This window comes from Temnothorax longispinosus, chromosome 4, assembly GCF_030848805.1.
Source record: "Temnothorax longispinosus isolate EJ_2023e chromosome 4, Tlon_JGU_v1, whole genome shotgun sequence".
Classification (NCBI taxonomy): Eukaryota; Metazoa; Arthropoda; class Insecta; order Hymenoptera; family Formicidae; genus Temnothorax; species Temnothorax longispinosus.
In genome coordinates this window covers 17,937,496-17,959,372 of record NC_092361.1, presented here as the reverse complement: position 1 = coordinate 17,959,372, position 21,877 = coordinate 17,937,496, and the positions used below count along the sequence as shown (strand labels likewise).

The following is a 21,877-nucleotide window of genomic DNA, read 5'->3' as shown; positions in this document are numbered from 1 at the left end:
AGGGTACGATCTACGATCAAAGCGAATCGGCCCCATTTTCCCCCCTCGATTCTCGCGCGTATGTACACATACGTTTTCGCCAGGGGCGCGTCCCCCGGCCGCGAAATCCGTTTTCAAGCAGCCGCGCGGGCGCGCGCGCATGCGCGCGTGCCCGCGCGTGCGCCGACCCGTCCGGCCCTGGAGGGGCGTGTAGAAAGGAGGCCATATTGTACAGTTAAATTGAAAGAACGAAAATAATTGTATCGCCGTCGCCGATCGCTCTCGCGCGCCCGCACCGCCTACGGTTCCCCTTGTCTACGTTCCCCCGTTATCGTTCGCGAGCCGACGGCCGGATCCCTGCCCGCCCTCGCGTTGCGTGCATCCCGTGACGGGAACCGAGAAGGGAAGCGAGAGAGCAGCAGCAGAGAGCAACCCACGGGACTCAGGAGCCAATCGGCGGCTCCTCGGCCTCCTCTCTGCCCTTTGTATATAAGCCATACGTCGTCGCAGTAGCGCGGTTCCGACCCCGGGGGTAACCGACGTCGGCTCGCTCAGAGGTGCTTGTTGCTTGCTGCGGTCGAGATGGGCACTCGGGACGACGAGTACGATTATTTATTTAAAGGTAAATCGCCAAGCTTCTCTCTCTCTTTCTCACACCCTCCCTCCCTCCCGCCATCTCTGTCTTCCTCTCGTACAGTGTGACTCCGATATCTTTTTTCTTTTTTCACGTTTCTCGAGAGACGGTCCCCGCGATCGACGAGGTTTTCCGCTGCCGTTTTCCACCGCCGTGGCGACGATGACCGCCGTAAACGTCGGTTTCGTGAATGTCGACGATCGTCCACGGCCGCCTGCGCGCGCGATGACATCAGAAACGATGACCCACCATCGCGGAGGCTAATCCGTTCTCCGCGACGGGGGGGAAAGAGCGTCCCGCTGCGATTCCTTGAGGCGACTTCCTGGTCGACGGCTCGCCGTCGCCGATTCCGGTCGTCCTCCTCTCCTCACCCCTTCCCCCTTGCCGTACTCTCCTGCCTGTCCCGCTCCCTCTTTGGGCTCTTTCCCTGCGTCGCGAAAAACGCCCGCGATTTGTACATTACGCATGTAATTGGACACGATATATACACGTATCGAATATACGCGATGTTACATCCGCTATGCCGATTGTATGTCCGTCGTACGGATGTATTCGTTCGTGTGCCTGTGGCATACATGAAATTTCTTTTGGCCTTGTCATTCCGCATCATCTGCACTTTCGTGAAACGGAAGGGGGGGGATAGAGAGAGCGAGAGAGCAAATTACTATAAAAGCTATCGTCAGTTCTCTATCGTCAGCTGTCGTATCTACTACGGCTACGTCTCGATATTCACTACATGCCAGTACTGAAAATCTATAGTTTACGTCACGTATACTATAGATCGTCAGCGCTGACAGTGAATATCGAAACGCAGTTTACCTTGTTCTTTGTTGATTTTATCTTTTTTTTTTTGCGACAATTAATGTTGATCAATTACGTTAATCAGTTGATCGCAGAGTTTGGAGCTTTGCAGATTTGTTCGGTTATTTTAGCATCATTGTGTAGTATCGTTTCATGGGACGCTTCCATCAATTTGGCCGATCTTGACCCCTAACTTAATAAAGATATATTAGTAGTCATATATTTGGTCCCTGTCACTGTCCCCTGATCTGACTACGCAGTATTGTAGCAGGCTGATAAGTTGGGCTAATCATATCTTTCTTTTTATTCGTATATCTTTTTTAATAAGTGTGATTCGTCCACAGAATCAATTTTATACATGTAATTTTTAAGACAGGAGTCAGAGAGAGTTGTGTGGCGAAATTTTCTCCTGAATTGTCTTGTCAAAGTAATTGATTAATTTTATTATAAATTTGACTTTAGACAAATGAGAAAGTTATATGTAAACGTGATATACTCGTGTACGAATACATATACACTGTGTTTATATTTCTTACTTTGGGAAGAGCGAAGAGAGCAGATGTAGAATGAGGGGGATCAATGAAATCCTTGCTGTGCTTTATTTCCCAAGTTTTGCGTCTGAATAGCGATTTATGCAAAGAGTACGCATACATGTTGTTCATGTATGCTATACATGATCATGACATGTGGCACTGATTCACTGATACATGACACAACTTTTTCAGTTTTACAGATAAAAGAGCTTTATGCAGTGGTCATTAAGAAGCATTACCTTTATAGCTATTTAACATTCATGGTACCTATTATAAAGGCTGCATTCCAATATTCACTGTCAGTACTGAAAATCTATATATTTTTCTATATTTTACATCATGTATACTATAGATTTTTAGTAGTGACAGTTGCTGACAGTAAATATCGGAATGCAGCTACAATAATTGATCATTTTAATTATGAAATTTGGATGATGATAGAAATTTGATCTTAGGGAATGTTTTGATGATATTATAATTATTGACTTTGAAACAGATTTAATTTTTTCAACATATATACATCTACTTGGGCAAGATTGAGATTATATACAATTGAGGTATTTTAAAAAAATAATATATGAATGGTTTTGTAATATAAAATTTATATTTTATCTTAGTTGCGCGTTCGAGGATAATTTAAAACACTCAAAATTCCTAATTGTTATTATCTTTAGATAATAATGATAGGAATTTAATATATCAGCTGCTCGGAGCAGTTGCAGTCAAGTTTGATATGTGATCTGATACTAGGTACCTGAGATGAGAGAAGGAGGGAGAGAGAAAGAGAGAAATAGAAAAATACAATAACTATTATAAAATGTATCTTTTTCCATTTCTCATTTGTTAAATGACCCTGTTAATCCCAAAATTAAATTGTTGCTAAACATTTGTCTAATTGATTCTTTTTGTCTTTTCAGTTGTCCTCATTGGGGATTCTGGAGTAGGAAAAAGTAATCTCCTATCCCGATTTACAAGAAATGAATTCAATTTGGAGTCGAAGTCTACCATCGGAGTCGAATTTGCAACGCGCAGTATACAAGTAGATGGTAAAACCATTAAAGCCCAAATTTGGGATACAGCTGGACAAGAGCGCTATCGTGCGATTACCTCTGCGTAAGTTTCACACATTTGTTAGCAAAAAGTTCAAAAATAATAGCTTATTTATCACGAATTATTTCAAGTAATATCATTAAGTCCTGTAAATAATTGCTTTTATATATAAATAAAAATATTGAGCAGCCAAAAAATGAAAAAATTATTGTTCTTTAAATTGAATAATAGAATATTATTGAATCTTTGATTTTTTAATAGTGAAAGTTGAATTTTGCAGGTTGTTACTTATTATTATTATTATATTTGAATATTTATTTACAATTAAGAGAATAGAGACTATAAAAATATATGCGAGTAAAAGAGTTAAAAAGAAACTTACTTCACATAAAGTTAACATTTGCCATAAAGATATATGACATACATATCAATAATATTTTTCTAATTACTAGATATTACCGCGGAGCAGTTGGTGCACTACTCGTGTATGATATTGCGAAACACCTGACGTATGAAAATGTAGAAAGATGGTTACGAGAATTACGGGACCATGCCGATCAGAATATTGTGATCATGTTAGTGGGAAATAAGTCGGACTTAAGGCATCTGCGTGCTGTTCCAACTGATGAGGCTAAAGCGTTTGCTGAGAGGAACGGCTTGTCTTTCATTGAAACATCCGCTTTAGATTCTACTAACGTTGAGACAGCGTTTCAAAACATATTAACAGGTAATAGATCTCTTCAACGATACTGTTATATATATTAGAATTTATTATTCCCGAAACAATCATCTCATATTCTTTCGCTCAAAACTTTTTGACTTTTTAATCCATCCTATAAATCGAGGCATACATATATGGGGTGAGGGTCAGGATCAAACTCGGTCGGCCGAGTCTATGAGTCAATTGCTCCTACAAAACATTATCCAATGATGTCATATGAAATTAGCAGTTACTGAATTGATTATTAAATATTGGAATTAAAATCATATTAGAACTGTAATAGCTAATATAATATGTTTTGGTGTCTGTTTCCATGAAAACAGTTATCACTTATCAGTACTTTCTTACAGTTATTGATATATGTGTTGTACTATATGTTGTGTTTTTTAGTACCATAGATATAGAATTTACTTTTATTATTACATGAGATTCATTCCATTATTTCATGAAAAATTCCATCAATATATTAATAAAATTGTCTAACTCTGTATAAATTCTTTTATTTCGTGACAGTGCAAATTGCAATACTACAATAGAATTGAAATTGTGTATATACATATAATATTTACTTCAAAATATTGTAATATAATACTATAAATATTTTTTCAATATCTAATATATATTATATTTTATTGAGATCATTGAAAGGCTTTGTCTTTATATAAAAGTGGAGATTATTTATTGTATGCTAAATTAAATTAAAATTGCACGTGGCATATTTTATTGTCTCAACAAAACTTGTTGTCTTTACAGAAATATACAGAATCGTATCGCAAAAACAGATACGAGATCCACCTGAAGGTGATACAATCCGGCCACAGAATGTAGAACAAATTGAAGTCAAACCAACGATGAATGCCGAGGGAATGCGTAAGCAGTGCTGCCAGTGACTCACCTTGTTGCTTAAAATGTGTGTACACGTATATACAGTATGAATATCACGGAAGTACAGTTGGGGATAATATCTAATTTCTAATGAAAACAAATTTCATTTATGATGCAGTAAAAAGTTTCTGGAATGATCATTTGTATAATAGGATAGATTTAATATAAGAAAACTGTGGTTAGTTTATTATTAATGTTAACTTGATTGTAAATTGAGTTAATTTTAACATATATCAAAATTAAATATTACTAAAGACACTTCCATCACGTTTCTTTCATTCCAATAATTTTTGTTCTATACATTGTTACAAAACCATATTGAAATATTGACTTGTTTATTCCTGTACATATAACTATAGAGTCATTTATACATATTCAATTTTCTACTTAAATAATTAAAATATTTAAGTTTGTTATTGCCTTCAAAGGAAACAAATTGTATTGCAGATTGCATAATTTATACAGGATGTTTTAAAACAACTAGATGTCCTTTATCTCTCAATTCAAAGTTGACATTTTCTCAACGGATATGTCGAATCAATATTTTTCGAATAATTAACGATTGAAAGTAAAAGACACTTCGCGAATTAAGTATCAAAATTAAATGAATAATGAAACTAATTAAAAACTGGAATCACGATAATTAAGGATTTCTCTCGATTTTTTTACGGAGGAAACATCGATTTCGAATTGGCTAAAGAATTTGTGATTAAAAGGACATCCAGTGGCTTTCGGATATTTTATACAGTTAGATAAAATGCTTTATAATAGTCAGAAACAGGCGATAAAAATTTTAACGATATTTGTGTGTCCAACAATAAATATATATCACTGAACATGTTGAAATTATTTGTAATCATATAGCTTGCTTTTAAACTATTAAACATTTCAAAATATCTAAATAAGCTGGAATATTTTTGGTGCATTTATTAAACTAATTTTTTCTACTTCATCAATTTTAGAAATTTTTTACATACTTTTTTAATCTTTAATATGAAATAATTTTAATCCCCCTTAATAACATATTTGGTAATAATAAAATAGAGAAAAAATTCGATGAAAATTGATGTTGAGCATCGATAAGATGACTCATGTGTGGTATAATCTAGACGATCTCTGACGTCATCGTAAAGAAAGTTTACGTAAGCGTGGATGTGATTCCGAATAATTACGGAATTATGTAATATTTTATAGGTTTTGTACGTTTTAAGAACCGCATCTATATGAATTCACAATATTAGCTATTTAAGTATCTTTGTAAGCATTCTATACTTAATTCTTTTATTTTTTTCGTACAAATAATGAGCATACATTCTCATCTTAAATATAGAGTGCGACAAAAAAACAGATTTATTATTTATATTGCTTGTAAATTTTTTTTGTTTTCTTCTAACGTTTAGGCAGCCATATATCCATAATCCTTCAGAATCATTGCTTTATGTTCCATATGTGAATTTTTCTACTAAAGAAGTTTCTTCAGAGATTTCGATATTATGCTATTATGTGAAGTATTGAATATATTGTAAGCTTAACTACTTATTATTATACAGATAATTTCTAAACTTTTTGAAAATTTATAATCTTATAATACATGCATAGTATTATTTTAATTAAGTGAATTATTTCTTATACTTCAATAGATACTACATTGACACTCATTTATCTAAAATGTTTGAAGAGATATATGAAATATATTATAAATATGAAAAAGGTATGCTAGTAATTCGAGTCTATATTCGAGTAATAGAGTTTTGTATATCTCAGAATATATATACATATATTTCTGTTAGGTTCATTTCATAATTCTATTTATATAATATCGTTTATTATATATTTATTAAAACCAAATGTATAATAATTCAATCACGAAACAATTAATCGCTATTTACTAAGTGCACTTTCAAATATTTATTGCTTGTAGCTATAAAGACTATAATTTTATTTTACAGAAGCAGTCATACGGAGGGGAAAAAAGTGGGAGTACTAGTTGGCGGTAGATATAACAGGTGCATAACAGAACGAGAGTTAAGACTATGTGCGCAAGCATGTAATCTCATATGTTAAAGGAGATTTTATCCTTACCAATGCGAGAGAGGACATCCATCAATCCATATACGAGTATGCATTACATGTTCGTAGAAATAATCAAGTAAGGATAAGTGACAAAAAAAAAAAGATTGTATGATGCTGTAAGCGCGCATATATGTGCACCATTTCGCGAAAAAAAAGATCATCTTTACTCTCTCTGTTTGTCTCTCTATCTGTCACGATATAAATTATGTTATAATATAAATAAATGTTATATTACTGCTTCTTTGTAATACATACATATACGACTCTTCTTAACGCGTAGCGTGATCGTGAGTATGTGAACAGTTTATGATCGTATATGCAATGAAGTATCGTGAATAAGTACTATCATGCACTGCATAGAAGAAAACAAATATATAGCTAATGGGCTTACATGGCGAATGATGAAAAAGCGGTGGAAACAGCTAACTTGAGATAGTCCTTTCTCGTTGCTCACTCTCGGCTCTTCGTAAATAATAGTACTAGTCTATACAAGCTTGGGCACTACATGCTTCGGGATTACTTTATTTTTACATGAATCTTTCCAAACTTCTTACCGGATAAAATTATATAAGAACAATTACGAACAAAGCTGTATAGTAGGCGTTTTTCAAAACTCCAAGAGATGTTGCTTTCTGTGTGGCTGTAATATGTATGATACGTTATCGTCTCACGAGCTTTTATTGTATCCTAAATAAAATAGAGAGTGAGTAAGGTGTTGACAAATCGGAGTGTCTATTTCTCGACGAATTACATGAAAAATCAACGGTTTGAAATTTATCACTTATAATAATCTTTAGGAAGATTATTTTAAAAAAAGCAAGATAATTAATGAAAGATAATTATAGTGCATCGTGCGTGCGTTTAACCTGATTTATATAGAGTACGCATAATTTATATTATCGCGATATATATATATATATATATCCATTGTATATATATATATCCATTGTAAGAAATGAGAAATAATGCGTTGTTTCTCGAAGCAATCTTAAAAATGGTAAGATTACAAGTATAATTACCATTTGATATAGCAGGCTTATTACTTTGTTATGGACTTACATACATACATACACTCACGCACACAGACACAGATACACGGATAACACGAAACTCAGAACTAATGTGTATAAGCAATGTCAAAGTGACCATAGTTTTCTACAGATATTTTTGATTTATTATGTATCCTTAGATCACAAGCTACAAAACTTAGGAAAGGCAAATTATAATTTCCTTTAAACTAAGTAGAATAAATTTTATATATATACACAGCTGAAAAATATGATTTAAGATATAAGATTGTTTCATCCTCAGTTGAATACAAAAAGGATATTATATCTATAACGATATAGATTATTAATAATGTCTTGTATTTCGTTATTTTATTAATAAAATACCAAACTTGCTTTTAAGACGAATGATTATAATGAATGTATCCACAAGTGCTTGTAAGTGATATGCCTCCCTATTTTTACGCTGTGACAACACATTTACATGATAGAATTAATTACTAGCTCCTTATGGAATACAATCTGTTACCGGATGTAAAAAAAGAACTAATTGAAACAAACATGTTTTATAAATATGATTGTTTTGTGCAATATATAACATTGTATAGTACTAATAATCGCTGAAATTATTTAATCATAGTGCATAAAATGTTCTCAATTATAAAACTATAATATATGAGAGATATTTCTATATATATACAAAATATTTATTCTTATAATTTATAACTTGTTTAAAGCTTGTTATAAATTATAGCGTCATAATTTATATATTACAATTAGTATTACAAGGATACCGTGCATGAAATTATCTTTATAAAATGTCTAGAAGATAATTATATTGCGCTTTATTATAAATACATAGTAAAAATTTAATTTATAGTAGGTCGTGGGAATAACAAAAAAACCGGCTATTTTTAATCCTACATTCCTACTTACAAGTAGGAAAAGAAGATTATGAAGATACAGGTAAAGATGCTGACTCCAGACGAATAGTATTTCTCTGAGAATTACTATGATTTTTCTGTCGCCATTCAAGCCATCGCGATAATTCTGGACTTTGAGAGGCATCGTTAAGATCAGTCCGACCTTCTAACTGCTGATAATAAGCTTCTCGAAGCAATCGAAAAGTCTGTACATTTTTATACGGTAATTGTGTCATAGGATCCAGATACTTAGCAGGCAATCTAACAAAACAATCCAAATTTAATTTTTTTTTAAATGCTAGATTATATCATTTGTTCACAAATAGCAAAATGCAGATAGGCAACTTTAACAATAACTTTAAATATTTTTTTACCGTGTGATTGCACATAGAGGCTTCAACGGCGGCCTTTGTTGTGTCGATTTCTTAAATACGTCTAGGTACGATTGCTCGTTTTCAAAAGTAATAAACGTCCGTTCATAAAATGTCCCGGTTTCTTCGGCATGAATATCTTTTTCTTTAGTGGGCGCAGAGACAGCTGTATCCGCAGATTCTTCCCTGTTATCGTCTTTCCCATCTGTTTTTGACTCTGTTTCGCTGAAATATATTAAATAAATAGGGTTAAAAAATATTAAATCCAGTATACTTTAAACATTTATTTTAGAGGTTTTCTCTTCTTTATATCCTGTTATATTTTAACATTGACAAAAACATTGTTTTAATTAGAAAAAATAAATGAAATATATACCTTCCTTCTTTTGGAGAGCTGTCAGAACCTGGGTTATTAGAATTTCCTGTTTTCTCATCATCACATTCAACATTGATTTTTTCATCTTCATCCACGCGTGTCTCAGATAATACCATGACTGGCATCGACACTGATTGATACCTAATCATCGGTCCAGTATGTGTCTTTCTCACAGTTCTCGTGGTCTTTTTTTCATTTTCTAGTTTCTGATATTTTTCTGCAAATGTAAAAAAATCGTAGCTATGTTTTAAAGGTACATTCTTAACATTTTTGAAATTTTTTTTATTCTTTAGGAATATGATTTTGATACATTGTTTTAAACTCATTTTTAGTTTTTCCATTTAATTTGTATTTTCCATTCTTAGTCAGAGAAACCAAAAGTGCCTGAATAAAAAATCTTGTTAGATATAAACTCATTTTATATACATACCCAACGATTTCACATTAAGTTCCTCTGTTTGCAACGCTTCTTCTAGTAATTCCTCCTGAGTGGGTTTCCATATATCATGCTTTACAACTTTTATCTTCCGCCTCTGATCCTCGTTTCTCTCACGCAAGCGTTTCTGCGTAGCTGCCGACTTTGCGGCGGTAGAGCGGCGTATTGATTTTCTCTCTGCACAAGATCGTTACGGCCAAACATTTTGGAAGAAAACATGTAATTCATGCTGAAGTATTCGCGTTACCTATGCCGTCTATGAAAATCTTATCTGGTTTCGATTGTTTTATCTTCCTTTCTCTGGGCGTTGATTGCGCAGCAGGTTTAGGCTCCTTATACGCTTTCGTCACTAATCTGCGTTTCTTTTTCGGCCCCTCTTGCTCGGTATCGGATACCGGCTCATCATTCTCATCAATGCTAAAGTCCGAATCCACTTCGTCCTCCGCTTCATCTTCTTCCCTAAAATTCAGACATTTATATACCTTGTGAGTTTTCATTATGGTAGCACTATGGAGACCACAAACATGTAATCGTGATCCTGTTCCACTTCATCGAAGCCACCGTATGTAGTTTTATAGAAATCATCTTCCTCCTCCTCATTCAACAATCTTGCCATTTTATTGCCAGCATTCGCACGCTTTTCTCTCGTCGCAGCCATCGTTGGGAAACTTTCTGGACTAGCAACTTTCAATACAACTGATACGTTATCTAATTACGTCTTACCTGAGAGAAAAGAGCAAAATGCAAAATTATTAGAACACAGTTTTATTGATGACAAATCATTCTTAATACTCCGCTAAGTAAGGTTATATTTAGATTAGAACCTTCAGTCTTGGAATATTCCGTTCTACTTCCGAGTCTTTATCTCGCCAAGCTCACAGACAACGTAAATATTGTTTTATCACGCTTTAAAGAGTTCACGAATAATTTGCTCCTAGAATTTGCCTGTTACTTGACGCAGCTATCAACTTGCTTACAAACAATACAAACATGTGGAAGCCAAACTGCATTATCGTAATATGGTATACCGTGGTCAGCTGTCAAATGGATCCGACATTTCTGCCATCTTATGATGGCAAATGTAAATTTTGAGATTCTCGATTGTATTTTTCCGTTACGTTATGTGATTTGATATGTTTGCACTGGTTTGACTGGTTGACACGACCGTACAGATAAGATAATCGTGCGCCACGATTGTGCTTTATAAAAATTACGTATGTATTTTACGCTATTATGCGATAAATTGTTCCTCAATTGATGCTCAATTCCGCACAATCAAAAATTGTAGCTTTACATTGTAACAAATTACAACTGTACATAATAAACGTATTGCCTTATGTACTATGAAGTTAACAATCTGCGATGCATGACAAGTTTCTATTTAATTTAGATTGATATAGATTTTGATTCTACAGGAAAAAATATATCTTTCCATTATATATAGGTAATAAAATTGTGTCTGTAATTATGAATATTTTCTAATGCAATATGCATCTATATTAATTAAATGCATATATTTGTACATATTTACATTTAATATGATGAGTAAAACAAATTTGAATAAAACGACTTTGCTTTGCTATTAACATGATACAACAATAATATTATAATACGTGCTTATAACATATATTAATGTCATGTTATGTGTTGTGACGTGATAATATCTAAAATGAACATAAATATCACGTAATGGTGTTAGGACTTCTCATATGCCTATATCTATCTTTTTCTCCTGTGTTGTCTAATCTCATGTTTGCTGTTGCTTTGCATTTTGACAGTGGGGAGAGGTGCTATCACATTTGCTGAACTTCGAGCTTCAAGATTATTCAGTCGAGAAGCAAGGCAACAGATAGCAATCATGGAGGAAACTCAGGAAACTGTGGAAGAAATTTTAGAAAAATATATACCAAAGGAAAAATTGGCTAAAGTTAAACATATTTTATATGGAAACTCATCTAAGTAAGAATTTATATATCACAAAATATATTTATACAATAAATTTTCTTTCTATGTATATGTAATTTATATAAGAATACTTCACTTGGTCACATGAAACTTTATGAGCAGAAATAAAGGCATATATTTCCGTTTTACAGTTTTCATTTTATATCTGTTTTGATTGCAATATCGATAGCAGCTCAATAACTTGTATCTAATTGTCGTAATTTGTTCAATGAATAATTATACATTGCGTATATGGAATATGTACTTAAATACAAAAACTATATAATGCAAAGTTCTTAATAAGATATATAAATATATAGTTTTGAAAAACAGAGTTAAATCTATATGCACAACATAAATTCTATCAATTAATCCTACAAGTACAAGTGAGACATTTATATATATTATTCTTAGACCATTAGATATAAATTGGGAAGATGAGCATTTTCAAATAAGAGGATGGCAGATGGTTAGTAAGATCAAAGAACAGCTTCGTCCCCCACGTCTAGTTCGCGTTGGACTGATACAACACTGCATAAAAGCAGCAACATGGGAAACAGTTCAAGTTCAACGAGATGAAATACATAAGAAAATTGGAACATATATTGTGCAAGCAGCTCAACGTCAAGTTAACATTTTATGTTTCCAAGAAGCATGGAGTACGTGAGATTCATTATATATGATATACATAGTTGTGTGTATACATATATAGTATTATAATAGTTTTGTTATATGTAAATTTGCGTAATAATCAATCTGTGCGATCATCACAGCTATGCCGTTCGCTTTTTGCACGAGGGAAAAGTATCCGTGGTGTGAGTTTGCTGAGGATGCCGAGACTGGGGTCACGACCCAGTTTTTGTCTAATTTCGCTAAGGAATACAACATGGTAATAATATCGCCGATTTTGGAGAGAGATTCTACTGACGGCGATACCATCTGGAACACCTGCGTGGTGATCAACACCGATGGTACAGTCCTTGGTAAACATAGGAAGAATCATATTCCCCGTAATGGAGATTTTAACGAATCTACCTACTACATGGAGGGCAACACAGGCCACCCAGTATTTGACACCTGTTTTGGGCGCATCGCGATTAACATATGTTACGGGCGCCATCATCCATTGAACTGGTTGATGTTTGGGTTGAATGGGGCGGAGGTGAGTCACAGATCATAGACGTTTCTACATGTACGGCCACAAATTCGACGTGCAACGTCTATTTCTCATAAAATTTGAAGTCAATTTTCTTTTGCGGAAGAATTCTTTCTTTCACATCTTTCACAATTTAATTCACAATTTAATTAATATCTTATCCGAAGTTTCTCAATCATATAATCTCCTTTACATTTTTTCAGATCGTTTTTAATCCAAACGCAACTATTGACAAATTATCGGAACATTTATGGCCAATCGAAGCAAGATGCGCCGCGATAGCAAATAGTTATTACACATGCGCTATCAATCGCGTAGGAACCGAGCGTTTCGCAAATGAATTTACCTCTGGCGATGGAAAACCAGCGCATAACGATTTTGGACACTTTTATGGCTCTAGTTATATTACCGCCCCCGATGGCTCGCGAACTCCAGGTCTAAGTCGGCACAAAGATGGACTGCTCGTTGGAGAATTGGACCTCAACATGTGTCGACACATGAAAGATACGTGGGTATTTAGAGTAAGTATTTCACATTTTCTGATTATTCATCGTACATAGAATATATAAAATTATAGTAGCACTAAGTTTGTTATTACATTAACTTGTGATTCAAGAAAGCATTTAATAAATACCGTAGATATTTAATGAGCGGAGAGAGGGAGGAGAGAATTAGTTCACATAATAAAAATTTGTACATTTGTTTGAAAATGTGAATTATCTGAAATGAAAAAAGAAATTTGAATGCCTTTTATTGAAATATAATCGATAATAAGTATACCTTATCGAATATATTTCACAAATTCTCCATTACCTCCAAAACTATGATATAAATACATTTAAGAAATATGTAAATTCTACTATATTTATTCTGTCTTATGAATTTTTTCAGATGACCCAAAGACTCGACATGTATGCTAAAGAACTTGCTGAATATGTTTCAAAGCGGGATGGTAAACAAGATTAAAAAAAAAAAAAAAACAATTTTACCAATGCAAATTTTACGAAGTTTATAATTAAAAAGTTATATAATTAAAATTACATATAAGCTTAAATTTTAAAAATTTTGATAATCAAATGTATTTGTATATTATATACGTATATCGCCATTAAATGTGCAATCAATATTTATATTTTCAAGAATAAAATTTAATTCTATAATACACTTTGCACTCCGGATACAGTACCTATCTGAGGTTTAAAATATATCTATTGACGCATTGAGTTTTCTGAGGTTTATAAAAAAACTTTATATTTTTCCATAACATAAATGATTTATTTGTTCCACGCATCTGTTACAACAAAATTCATATAAACATAAATTGCATCAAAAGAAAATTACAATTTCACTATTTCACTTTGTTGTAAAATGTAGTAAGATTTGCCAATTTTATATAAATTATCAAACCTGCAAATTTTGTATAAAATTTAGATCGATCTAAAAACTTTAATAAATTATGTAATAGCATTTTATACAATATTGATATTTAAAATCTACCCTCAGACGAGCCTTCTCTGCTTTGGTAAATTAATATAATGATTTACATTAATATCTCTACAAATTAAAACTTTTTATATTGTACAATGTTGAAATACATTTTGCAGTTTTTTTTGTAAAAATGTCAAATATTGGTTATTAAGAAAATATAGCATTAATTTAGTATGAATTTCAAATAAAATCAAAGATTAAAAATTATATAAAAAGTACCAATTATATGTACAATTGTTTTTTGATTTTATACAATAACGAAATTTTAAAACAATAATTGATAGAAATATTCATATAAATATAATTTCTCAGAAATATTGGTACTATTATTATGTGGACTCAGTATTCAAATCAATTATCAAATCAATTAGATTTGCAATATTCTGTATATATATTTTACAAGAAAGATTACTGTATCAATTACACAGTTGTATCATTAGTTTCTTATATATTATTATCCTGTATATTAAATATTACCTATATATATAAGATATAATATATTTTAATATAATATATTACCTAATTCATAAATTACACAAGTCTGCGTGATTTTGCGAACGGTGATTTCTTATAGTTTTATGTGCGCTGAATCCGAATCCGTAAGCAAAAGTGTCCTATCACGTCAGTATTGCGAGAAAAATGGAGTTAAAGTCTCTTAAAAACGCGTTTTACATCGTTTTTCAAGATTCGTTAGCTGACAAACTCAATGTGCAAAAGACTTTTAATATGTCTTAAATTAAAACTTAAACATTGTACTTTAATATGAGAATATCAAATTTTTTAGACACACTCAAACCTTAGGTGCTTTATTTTTAAAGGTTGGTGTACGGTTTATTCCAGACCTCTGCAAAATCATTGTAAAAAGTAAAATTTTCAATAGAATTTAATACATAGAAATAAAACATCATACTTTGTAAAAAATTATTTATTTTATTTGTGTAAACAATGATTGCTTCTGTTGGAAAATATAAAAGAAACGTCATACGCTCATAGATCCTTTCGCCAAGTTATATACGCAAAAAATCAATTAAACCTCCAGAAAATCCTCGTCAGATACTAGAATGAAAAGCCGGCCCACCTGAAAGATGGGGATACGCTCATCAAAAGAAGGCACGTACGCGTGCGCTCGAAGCGTATCCTTACAAAATGCGCCTGAGGTTTGATGGTGCCTGCGTTAAAAGATTTGACATTCTCATATTAAACTACAATGTTCAAACTTTAATTTAAGACATTTAAAAAGTCTTTCACATATCGGGTTTGCCAGTTACGAATCTTCAAAAATGGTCAAAATCACGTTTTTTAAGAAGTGGGGAGTTAACTTCATTTTTCTCGCTAACTTGACGTGATAGGACATTTTTGCTTACGGATTCAAATTCAGCCCACAAAAAAACTATATAAGAAACCACCGTTCTTTTCCAGAACGCAGAGAAAAAGTCAAAATTTGCAGCCTTGTGTTATTTAACTAAGAAGTTTTTTCAGATTACTTACATATTTTATCATATTCTAATTCTATATATATATTATATTTACAACATTTATCCAGTGGACGTATTGTCTAATACCGCGTTATGTGTTTGTTTGCGGTAATGTAAAGCATCTTGATAAGCTTTCTTTACGGCTTTTCTATCCGTAGGTTTACGCGATTCGATCAATTTCGCTTCGTCAACTTCCTGCGATACTCCAAGTTTTTCTAATTTCTCGCCTGGCAGCCATTGCCTGAAAAATATTATTAAATTGAATATTTTTACTGTTCAATAAATTATGTGTTTGCTTTTGTATGATTAAACAAAAATTAATTTTTTTGCAAAGTTGTAGAATTTGTATTTTCCTGCTTCGAGATTATCTCTCCATGCATTTTATAATTTTATCGTATCATATGTTTTATGTACTAAACTTGTGTATGATGTAAATACATATAAAACATTTGTATGTATATAATAGAATGGTACTTCTTATTAAAACCTGAAATTATTCTTCTATCAAAAGTTGTTATCAGTTTAAAAAATTTTTGACAAATTTTTGTTAATCGGATGCAGTTAAATTTATTATTCATTTTTTAACTCATTAAGAAATGTGCACTAAATCTATGATCAAAAACATGCGTTCCTACGTTAACTAAGGATCATTACCATGTGCGCTTTGTGTCAAAGAAAAGTACAAGAAAAACTGGCTCCTTGTAATTGTCTGCAAGCGCCAGAACATCATCAGGCGGTGCTGGTATTGGAACCCCTTTATGTATAGTGCCCCGAGGTGTACTAGGATCAATGATCAGGGCCGGATACCAAGGATATCCACGACATTTAGCCCATACGAGCTGCAAAGCTTCTAACCCGCTACCAGTGCTCGTTTGTTTAGTTTCATTTTCTTTTTTTGTATCAGCAATCTCTTGTCGTTGCTTCTCCTCTTCTGGACCAGGAGTAGTGGATCTACTCGTGGGGCAACTACTACAGCTTGATGATTGGCTCTCTCCCTCACCCATATCGCTATCCGTTGCTCCACTCCTAGAAATATTAATTGTGTATGCGACTTTTTGTGGCACAAATATTTGAGCAAATTTTTGTAGCAATTTGAGCAAATTTTGAATATTGTTAGTATATTATAAGCCAGAAAAGCATCATTCAGAAAATAATGTGTATTCTTGCTTCGTTTAATTACATTATAGATATTTTATACATACATAGGTATATTTTGTTATAAACATTTATATAGTTATATATATTGTGTGAAGCTACCGTGATTACATTGTATTGCGGTGATTACCTATATATTTTAAAACTATCACTTTGCTTCTTTTTATCATCCTCCGTAAGAAACATTTGGCCGCTTTTAGCATTACGCGCTCTAGCTTTGCGAGTGAACAACACCGCTGTTCTTCTGTTTACACCTCCACCAATCTCCTTCTCACTGGACTGCGATTCCGTTTCCACGCGATTACGATTCGATCTCTCTCTTTTTCTAGATTTAGAACCGACTTGTTCCGATTCAGAGGCCGGATCGAGCTCAGGATAATCTTTGCGAATCTGTTCTATCAAGATTCCACCTTGTTCCTTCATTTTCATTCCTGCTCGATAAAACATGGTATCTTTCCGATTATATTCCAGGCAGTTCTTCACCATTAAATTGAAATCAGCTTCAAACGCCGCGATGGAATCATAATCTTGCTTTTCTAATTTTGCCTGTAATAAAAAATGTAACAAATAATTATAGATTATATTTCGATCAGGTGATTAAAAAATATACTTTAATAAGTATAATAATATATAATTAATAAGTATATGGATAAACACAATGTAAAATAATTATAATTACCTGCATAGTAGAGAGATCCATGGGTTTTGACACTATATCGAGATAATCCGGAACTTCTTTGGTATTGACTGGTTGTCCAAACACATCATTTACATCTTTCGCTTTCATAGCTTCTAACAATGTACGTAAAACACTGTCCAATGGCCGCAATTTGAGCCATAAACACTTTTCTTTCCTGTAATCAATTTTTCTCAAAGTTAATATTTTTCGGAAATTTTATTATAAATTGGCATTGTAAAATTCTAAAAAATTTAAAGATTTAATTCAAAAAATTTTTTAAGCATCTACACAGTTTCCTATTATTCTATTTTATTAGTTAATATTTTTAAAATATATTAATGCCGATTATATTAATAAATATATCAATATCATTCAAAATCTGTCGCAAGTATACTAACACTTTGAACAGTTCTTTTTTTAATTTTTCGCGCTTCCGTACTAATTCACATAGCAATCGCGCACGTTCCAAATCTTGACGTAAACATTGCCAATATTTAAGCTGACGATATAATTCTTCTCGCAATTCACTATCATGCGTCGGCGAAGAGGGATGTTCTCCGAGCGGAGGTGGTCTAGATTGTGGGTGGGAACTTTGCAATCTTCTAAGAAGTGGAACACCATTTCTGTATTGCCGCTTCAGTGTCCAATAAGCAATGAGACGTTGTATCAATTGACTTCTTTTTGGTATTCCTTCCGCCAAACTAATTAAAATAAGACAACATGTATAAATTTAACCATTAAAATATTGTTTTATTATGCAGAATGTGTTCAAACTGTATAAATAAAAATAATAATTTTATTACTTGGCAATTTCTCTGATCCTTTCAGGTGGAATGGTGGGAATAGAAATAACAGGTGCCGATGAACTTTTCTTGTTGGCTATTGCTCTCCTTCGCGCATCCACAGGATTCGTGGAAGGCTGATAATCGACGGGTGTATGAGTCTCGCAATAAGCTGTCTTTTGCACCAGCATCGGTTCACCGTTAGCAGGTTGTACTGTTCTCATACGCATGCATAGGCCAGCTTGCTGAGCACAAGTTACATGGAATGCTGAGTAACAATTGCTCTTGTGACACTGAATGCATGCGCCGGCACCTTTGCGCTTACATACAGAACACGTGAGCTTCCAACGAGCTTGCGGTATACTCTCTACACTGTCGATGGGCTCCAAAAACACTGTGTTAGCGAATCTTACTTCTGGTATCCATAGAGCGCATACTACGTGAGCCCACGTCGCAGGACGATCAGTCTGTTTGAAAGCGCCGCCTCTGTTCGGACAAAGGACACAATCTACAGCCCTGGATGGACTCTGTAGACACCTTCTACACAACCATTGGCCCTCAGGTATGTACGGCACACCGTAACAATCTTGATGAACAGCAAGATTACACATATCACAGAACAGGATTGCATTACTATTCTGACATTCTCCGTCCATGCAAATGCAACAGACTGCGTCTTCGTCTGCAGCAACGCCACTGCCGCCGTTACTTTGTTGTTGAAAATACGACTCTTTCTCTAGTCTGTCCATCAACAGCTCAAATGTATCAGGTTCTAACGCAGGCGTTAATCCAGACGCCAATCTTCTTTCGTTCACGATAGAAAGCCATGCGGTGTCTTCCTCATCTAGGTCATATTCTACTTCTCCTTAAAATGACATTTAAAATGTTTTTTTAGATGATATAATAACAATATATAAACAATATATAAAAAAAAAGTTCATATTAACGTAAGAGTTTAACATAACATTTACAATTTAATATATATGTAAGATATGACTATTAAAGACATATTTAGTATACATATATTAATAATGTTGGAAAGCGATGCAATACATTATGATAATTAAGCAATATTTTAATATTATGACACTATTTTAACATTATACAAATCAGAAAATGTGCTTTACCATCAAGTTCTTCGCCACTGCGCTCCATAAATCTAATATAAGAATTTGGAAGTGGATCAGCTTCTCCTAATTGATTCTCGTAGCCTTCTATTTCCTTAACTGTGGCAATAGGTAAAGAGTTAAGAATGTTCTTGTCTTCCTTCTCCTTTTCCAGTGACGCTGTGTTATTTTTTTGCAACTTTTCATCCGACATACTTGCATCCATGGAAATTATAGGAATTCCATCTGAGATAGCCAACTTGATTGATTTATTTCCATCTTCTCCTATGGGGTTTACCTTTAAATATCGAGATAGATGTCATATTATCAACACAGCTGATTCCATAAATATAGTCGTATTGTTTAGATTGCACCGGTCAACAATGAAAATGTATCCTGTACCAAAGCAATCAATTCTTATTAATTTTGTGATGCTAATAACAAATATGTCAATAAAAATTGAATCTTACCTCCAGTTTTCACTAATTGTATCAATAATATGGGTGCACAATATGAGAAATAAGATACAAGTAATAAGTATCGTGGGTGTTTTCACCAAGATATATCGGCAATGAGAAAGATAACAAAAAAAGTTTTACTATTAGCAGACTATATTCAATTGTAGCCAAGGATACTTCAGAAGTAGCCTACAAGCGACAAACCAAGTGAAAACACTCATTTTGAAACAACTTAGACTGACAAGATCTGTTCAAGAAACAAATTATATTTTAGTTAATAAATAAGGAGAAGACAGATACAAAAAAGAACTCTCAGAAAATAATTTAGTTTGTCTTTAATTTCTTAAATATATATTTTATTATTATGTATAGATAATCTATGCTTCTTAAACTAAAGCTTAATAATGTTTTTCGTAGTTATATTTGGTCTGATTTACATGTAAATAACACGGAAAAATTCAAAAATAAAATAGGATACAAGTTTGTATGTCAAAATTGTTGACCAGTGTTGTTAAAAATATGTTAAAAATACACAGAAATATAATATTCAGCGACATATGCCTTTTCACCGCTGTAAAAAAAATAACATAGAATAGAATATATTGGGTTGGCCATTAAGTCCGTGCGGTTTTTAAAAGTAAAATTTATAAGTAAAAAACCGCACGGACTTATTGGCCAACCCTATACATATGTTTTTACAATTAAAATAGTAAACTAAACAATAATTGAAACTGATCGATTTACTCCATCCAGCTTGCACTTCTGAAGTTTTATTCACTAGAAAATCCTTGGACTAATTATCCGCATTCAACTCGAAACCTAAAACCTAATACCTTCGGGTATTAAAGCAACACTTTCAATTTTTGTTACAGCGAAGAGAAAATTGTACACGATCCTTGTGAGACCTGAAAAACAAGTTGATCAAACGCTCTTATCCCATACCAAAACAAACTTCGCCGCCTCTTGGCTGCTGAGCGTCTCCGTGCTCGTGGGACTCGCGGTCTCGTTGAGTACCCCTATTCTGTTCCTCCCGATCTTCTTATTCTTCTTGTTCGACTGCGGCGTGTTCATCCTCGTTCCGATCGTGCAAACTGTCGCGTGTTGACTGTCCGATGCCGACCGACGTAATTCAACGAACCGAACGTGTGCCGTTTACGGTTAACCTGCCGCGCGCAACATCGCGCGGCGCGGACGCCGACGATAACCTGGAGTTCGACGATCAATCGGCGGCACGCAGAAACGGAGGACGCTTCTCCATCGGTGACCCGCGAGGAATCGATGTCGCACGTGCGTACATACGGAAAACGCGCGAGCAGTCGGGTGAAAATCGGCAGAAACGGCGACGAGAGTCGTTGCGGTTTCTCCTCTTTTTCTACCCAGCGGACTCCTAACTCTCCACCTCTTTCTTCACCACATTCAACCACATTTGAATGAACGATCGCGATAAAATAAAGCCGGATGAGCGGCTGTGCCGGGAGTCACGCGGTTGCCAACTTCAGAGGATCGAACACGGTCCGCTCTGTTGCGCGCGGCGGCGAGCTTCATCGAGCCGCGCTGATTGGCCGTCGGACGGAGGACGGTCCAACAATTTTCAAAATGGGCGCGTTCAGCAGGACAAACCGCTCAGTAGCAATCGAACGTGATTGGCTCTTACTTTTAGAACCAACCAATCAACGCAGATTGTTGATAAGACGAGACTCAACAGTTGTGCCTGCTGAACGCGCCCAATTACTCCCCAGCCGCCGACCAATCGCCGCGAACGCGGAGGTCACCTCGAGTCGCCCGTCTACGTAGTCCCCGTGGTCCGCGGTCGGCTCTCGGGCGGATTCGTGGTCATTCGCCCGC

General features: G+C 34.2%; 4 protein-coding genes across 4 annotated transcripts; 2 read left to right on the top strand and 2 right to left on the bottom strand.

Annotated features, from left to right (window-relative positions):
* Nucleotides 1-198: 198 nt before the first annotated feature.
* Nucleotides 199-8,085, top strand: Rab11 (RAS oncogene family member Rab11). The gene is made up of 5 exons (XM_071775352.1): nt 199-601; nt 2,865-3,060; nt 3,450-3,724; nt 4,472-4,628; nt 6,553-8,085. The coding sequence occupies exons 1-4, from the start codon at nt 562-564 to the stop codon at nt 4,606-4,608; spliced, it is 648 nt and encodes a 215-aa protein (XP_071631453.1). The 5' UTR covers nt 199-561; the 3' UTR covers nt 4,609-4,628; nt 6,553-8,085.
* Nucleotides 7,544-10,775, bottom strand: Yl-1 (Vacuolar protein sorting-associated protein YL-1). The gene is made up of 7 exons (XM_071775343.1): nt 10,614-10,775; nt 10,314-10,512; nt 10,037-10,248; nt 9,784-9,966; nt 9,354-9,570; nt 8,981-9,202; nt 7,544-8,867 (listed from the first exon to the last, which is right to left on the bottom strand). The coding sequence occupies exons 2-7, from the start codon at nt 10,445-10,447 to the stop codon at nt 8,636-8,638; spliced, it is 1,200 nt and encodes a 399-aa protein (XP_071631444.1). The 5' UTR covers nt 10,448-10,512; nt 10,614-10,775; the 3' UTR covers nt 7,544-8,635.
* Nucleotides 10,776-10,865: 90 nt separating this feature from the next.
* Nucleotides 10,866-13,877, top strand: Pyd3 (beta-ureidopropionase pyd3). The gene is made up of 6 exons (XM_071775344.1): nt 10,866-11,003; nt 11,568-11,748; nt 12,148-12,392; nt 12,507-12,895; nt 13,093-13,410; nt 13,781-13,877. Exons 2-6 carry the CDS (start codon nt 11,648-11,650, stop codon nt 13,853-13,855), a joined length of 1,128 nt encoding a protein of 375 aa, XP_071631445.1. The 5' UTR covers nt 10,866-11,003; nt 11,568-11,647; the 3' UTR covers nt 13,856-13,877.
* An 867-nt stretch (nt 13,878-14,744) lies between these two features.
* Nucleotides 14,745-21,517, bottom strand: Br140 (bromodomain-containing protein 140). Its single transcript, XM_071775339.1, has 8 exons — nt 20,975-21,517; nt 19,596-19,872; nt 18,490-19,333; nt 18,085-18,387; nt 17,687-17,861; nt 17,138-17,553; nt 16,507-16,878; nt 14,745-16,093 (listed from the first exon to the last, which is right to left on the bottom strand). The coding sequence occupies exons 1-8, from the start codon at nt 21,101-21,103 to the stop codon at nt 15,913-15,915; spliced, it is 2,697 nt and encodes an 898-aa protein (XP_071631440.1). The 5' UTR covers nt 21,104-21,517; the 3' UTR covers nt 14,745-15,912.
* Nucleotides 21,518-21,877: the final 360 nt, after the last annotated feature.

Excerpts from the sequence above, each read along its gene's own strand:
- Pyd3 (XM_071775344.1), top strand. The coding sequence starts at position 11,648 with ATGGAGGAAACTCAGGAAACTGTGGAAGAAATTTTAGAAAAATATATA. Across the intron at positions 12,896-13,092 it reads TTGGGTTGAATGGGGCGGAG|ATCGTTTTTAATCCAAACGC; the intron begins GTGAGTCACAGA and ends ACATTTTTTCAG. Across the intron at positions 13,411-13,780 it reads AAGATACGTGGGTATTTAGA|ATGACCCAAAGACTCGACAT; the intron begins GTAAGTATTTCA and ends GAATTTTTTCAG.
- Rab11 (XM_071775352.1), top strand. The coding sequence starts at position 562 with ATGGGCACTCGGGACGACGAGTACGATTATTTATTTAAAG. Across the intron at positions 602-2,864 it reads GTACGATTATTTATTTAAAG|TTGTCCTCATTGGGGATTCT; the intron begins GTAAATCGCCAA and ends TTGTCTTTTCAG. Across the intron at positions 3,061-3,449 it reads TATCGTGCGATTACCTCTGC|ATATTACCGCGGAGCAGTTG; the intron begins GTAAGTTTCACA and ends TCTAATTACTAG.
- Yl-1 (XM_071775343.1), bottom strand. The coding sequence starts at position 10,447 with ATGGCTGCGACGAGAGAAAAGCGTGCGAATGCTGGCAATAAAATGGCA. Across the intron at positions 9,571-9,783 it reads ACTTAATGTGAAATCGTTGG|AAAAATATCAGAAACTAGAA; the intron begins GTATGTATATAA and ends TTACATTTGCAG. Across the intron at positions 8,868-8,980 it reads CCTCTATGTGCAATCACACG|ATTGCCTGCTAAGTATCTGG; the intron begins GTAAAAAAATAT and ends TTGTTTTGTTAG.
- Br140 (XM_071775339.1), bottom strand. The coding sequence starts at position 21,103 with ATGAACACGCCGCAGTCGAACAAGAAGAATAAGAAGATCGGGAGGAAC. Across the intron at positions 18,388-18,489 it reads AGGATCAGAGAAATTGCCAA|TTTGGCGGAAGGAATACCAA; the intron begins GTAATAAAATTA and ends TATTTTAATTAG. Across the intron at positions 16,094-16,506 it reads TTTGACACAAAGCGCACATG|GCAATGGCTGCCAGGCGAGA; the intron begins GTAATGATCCTT and ends AATATTTTTCAG.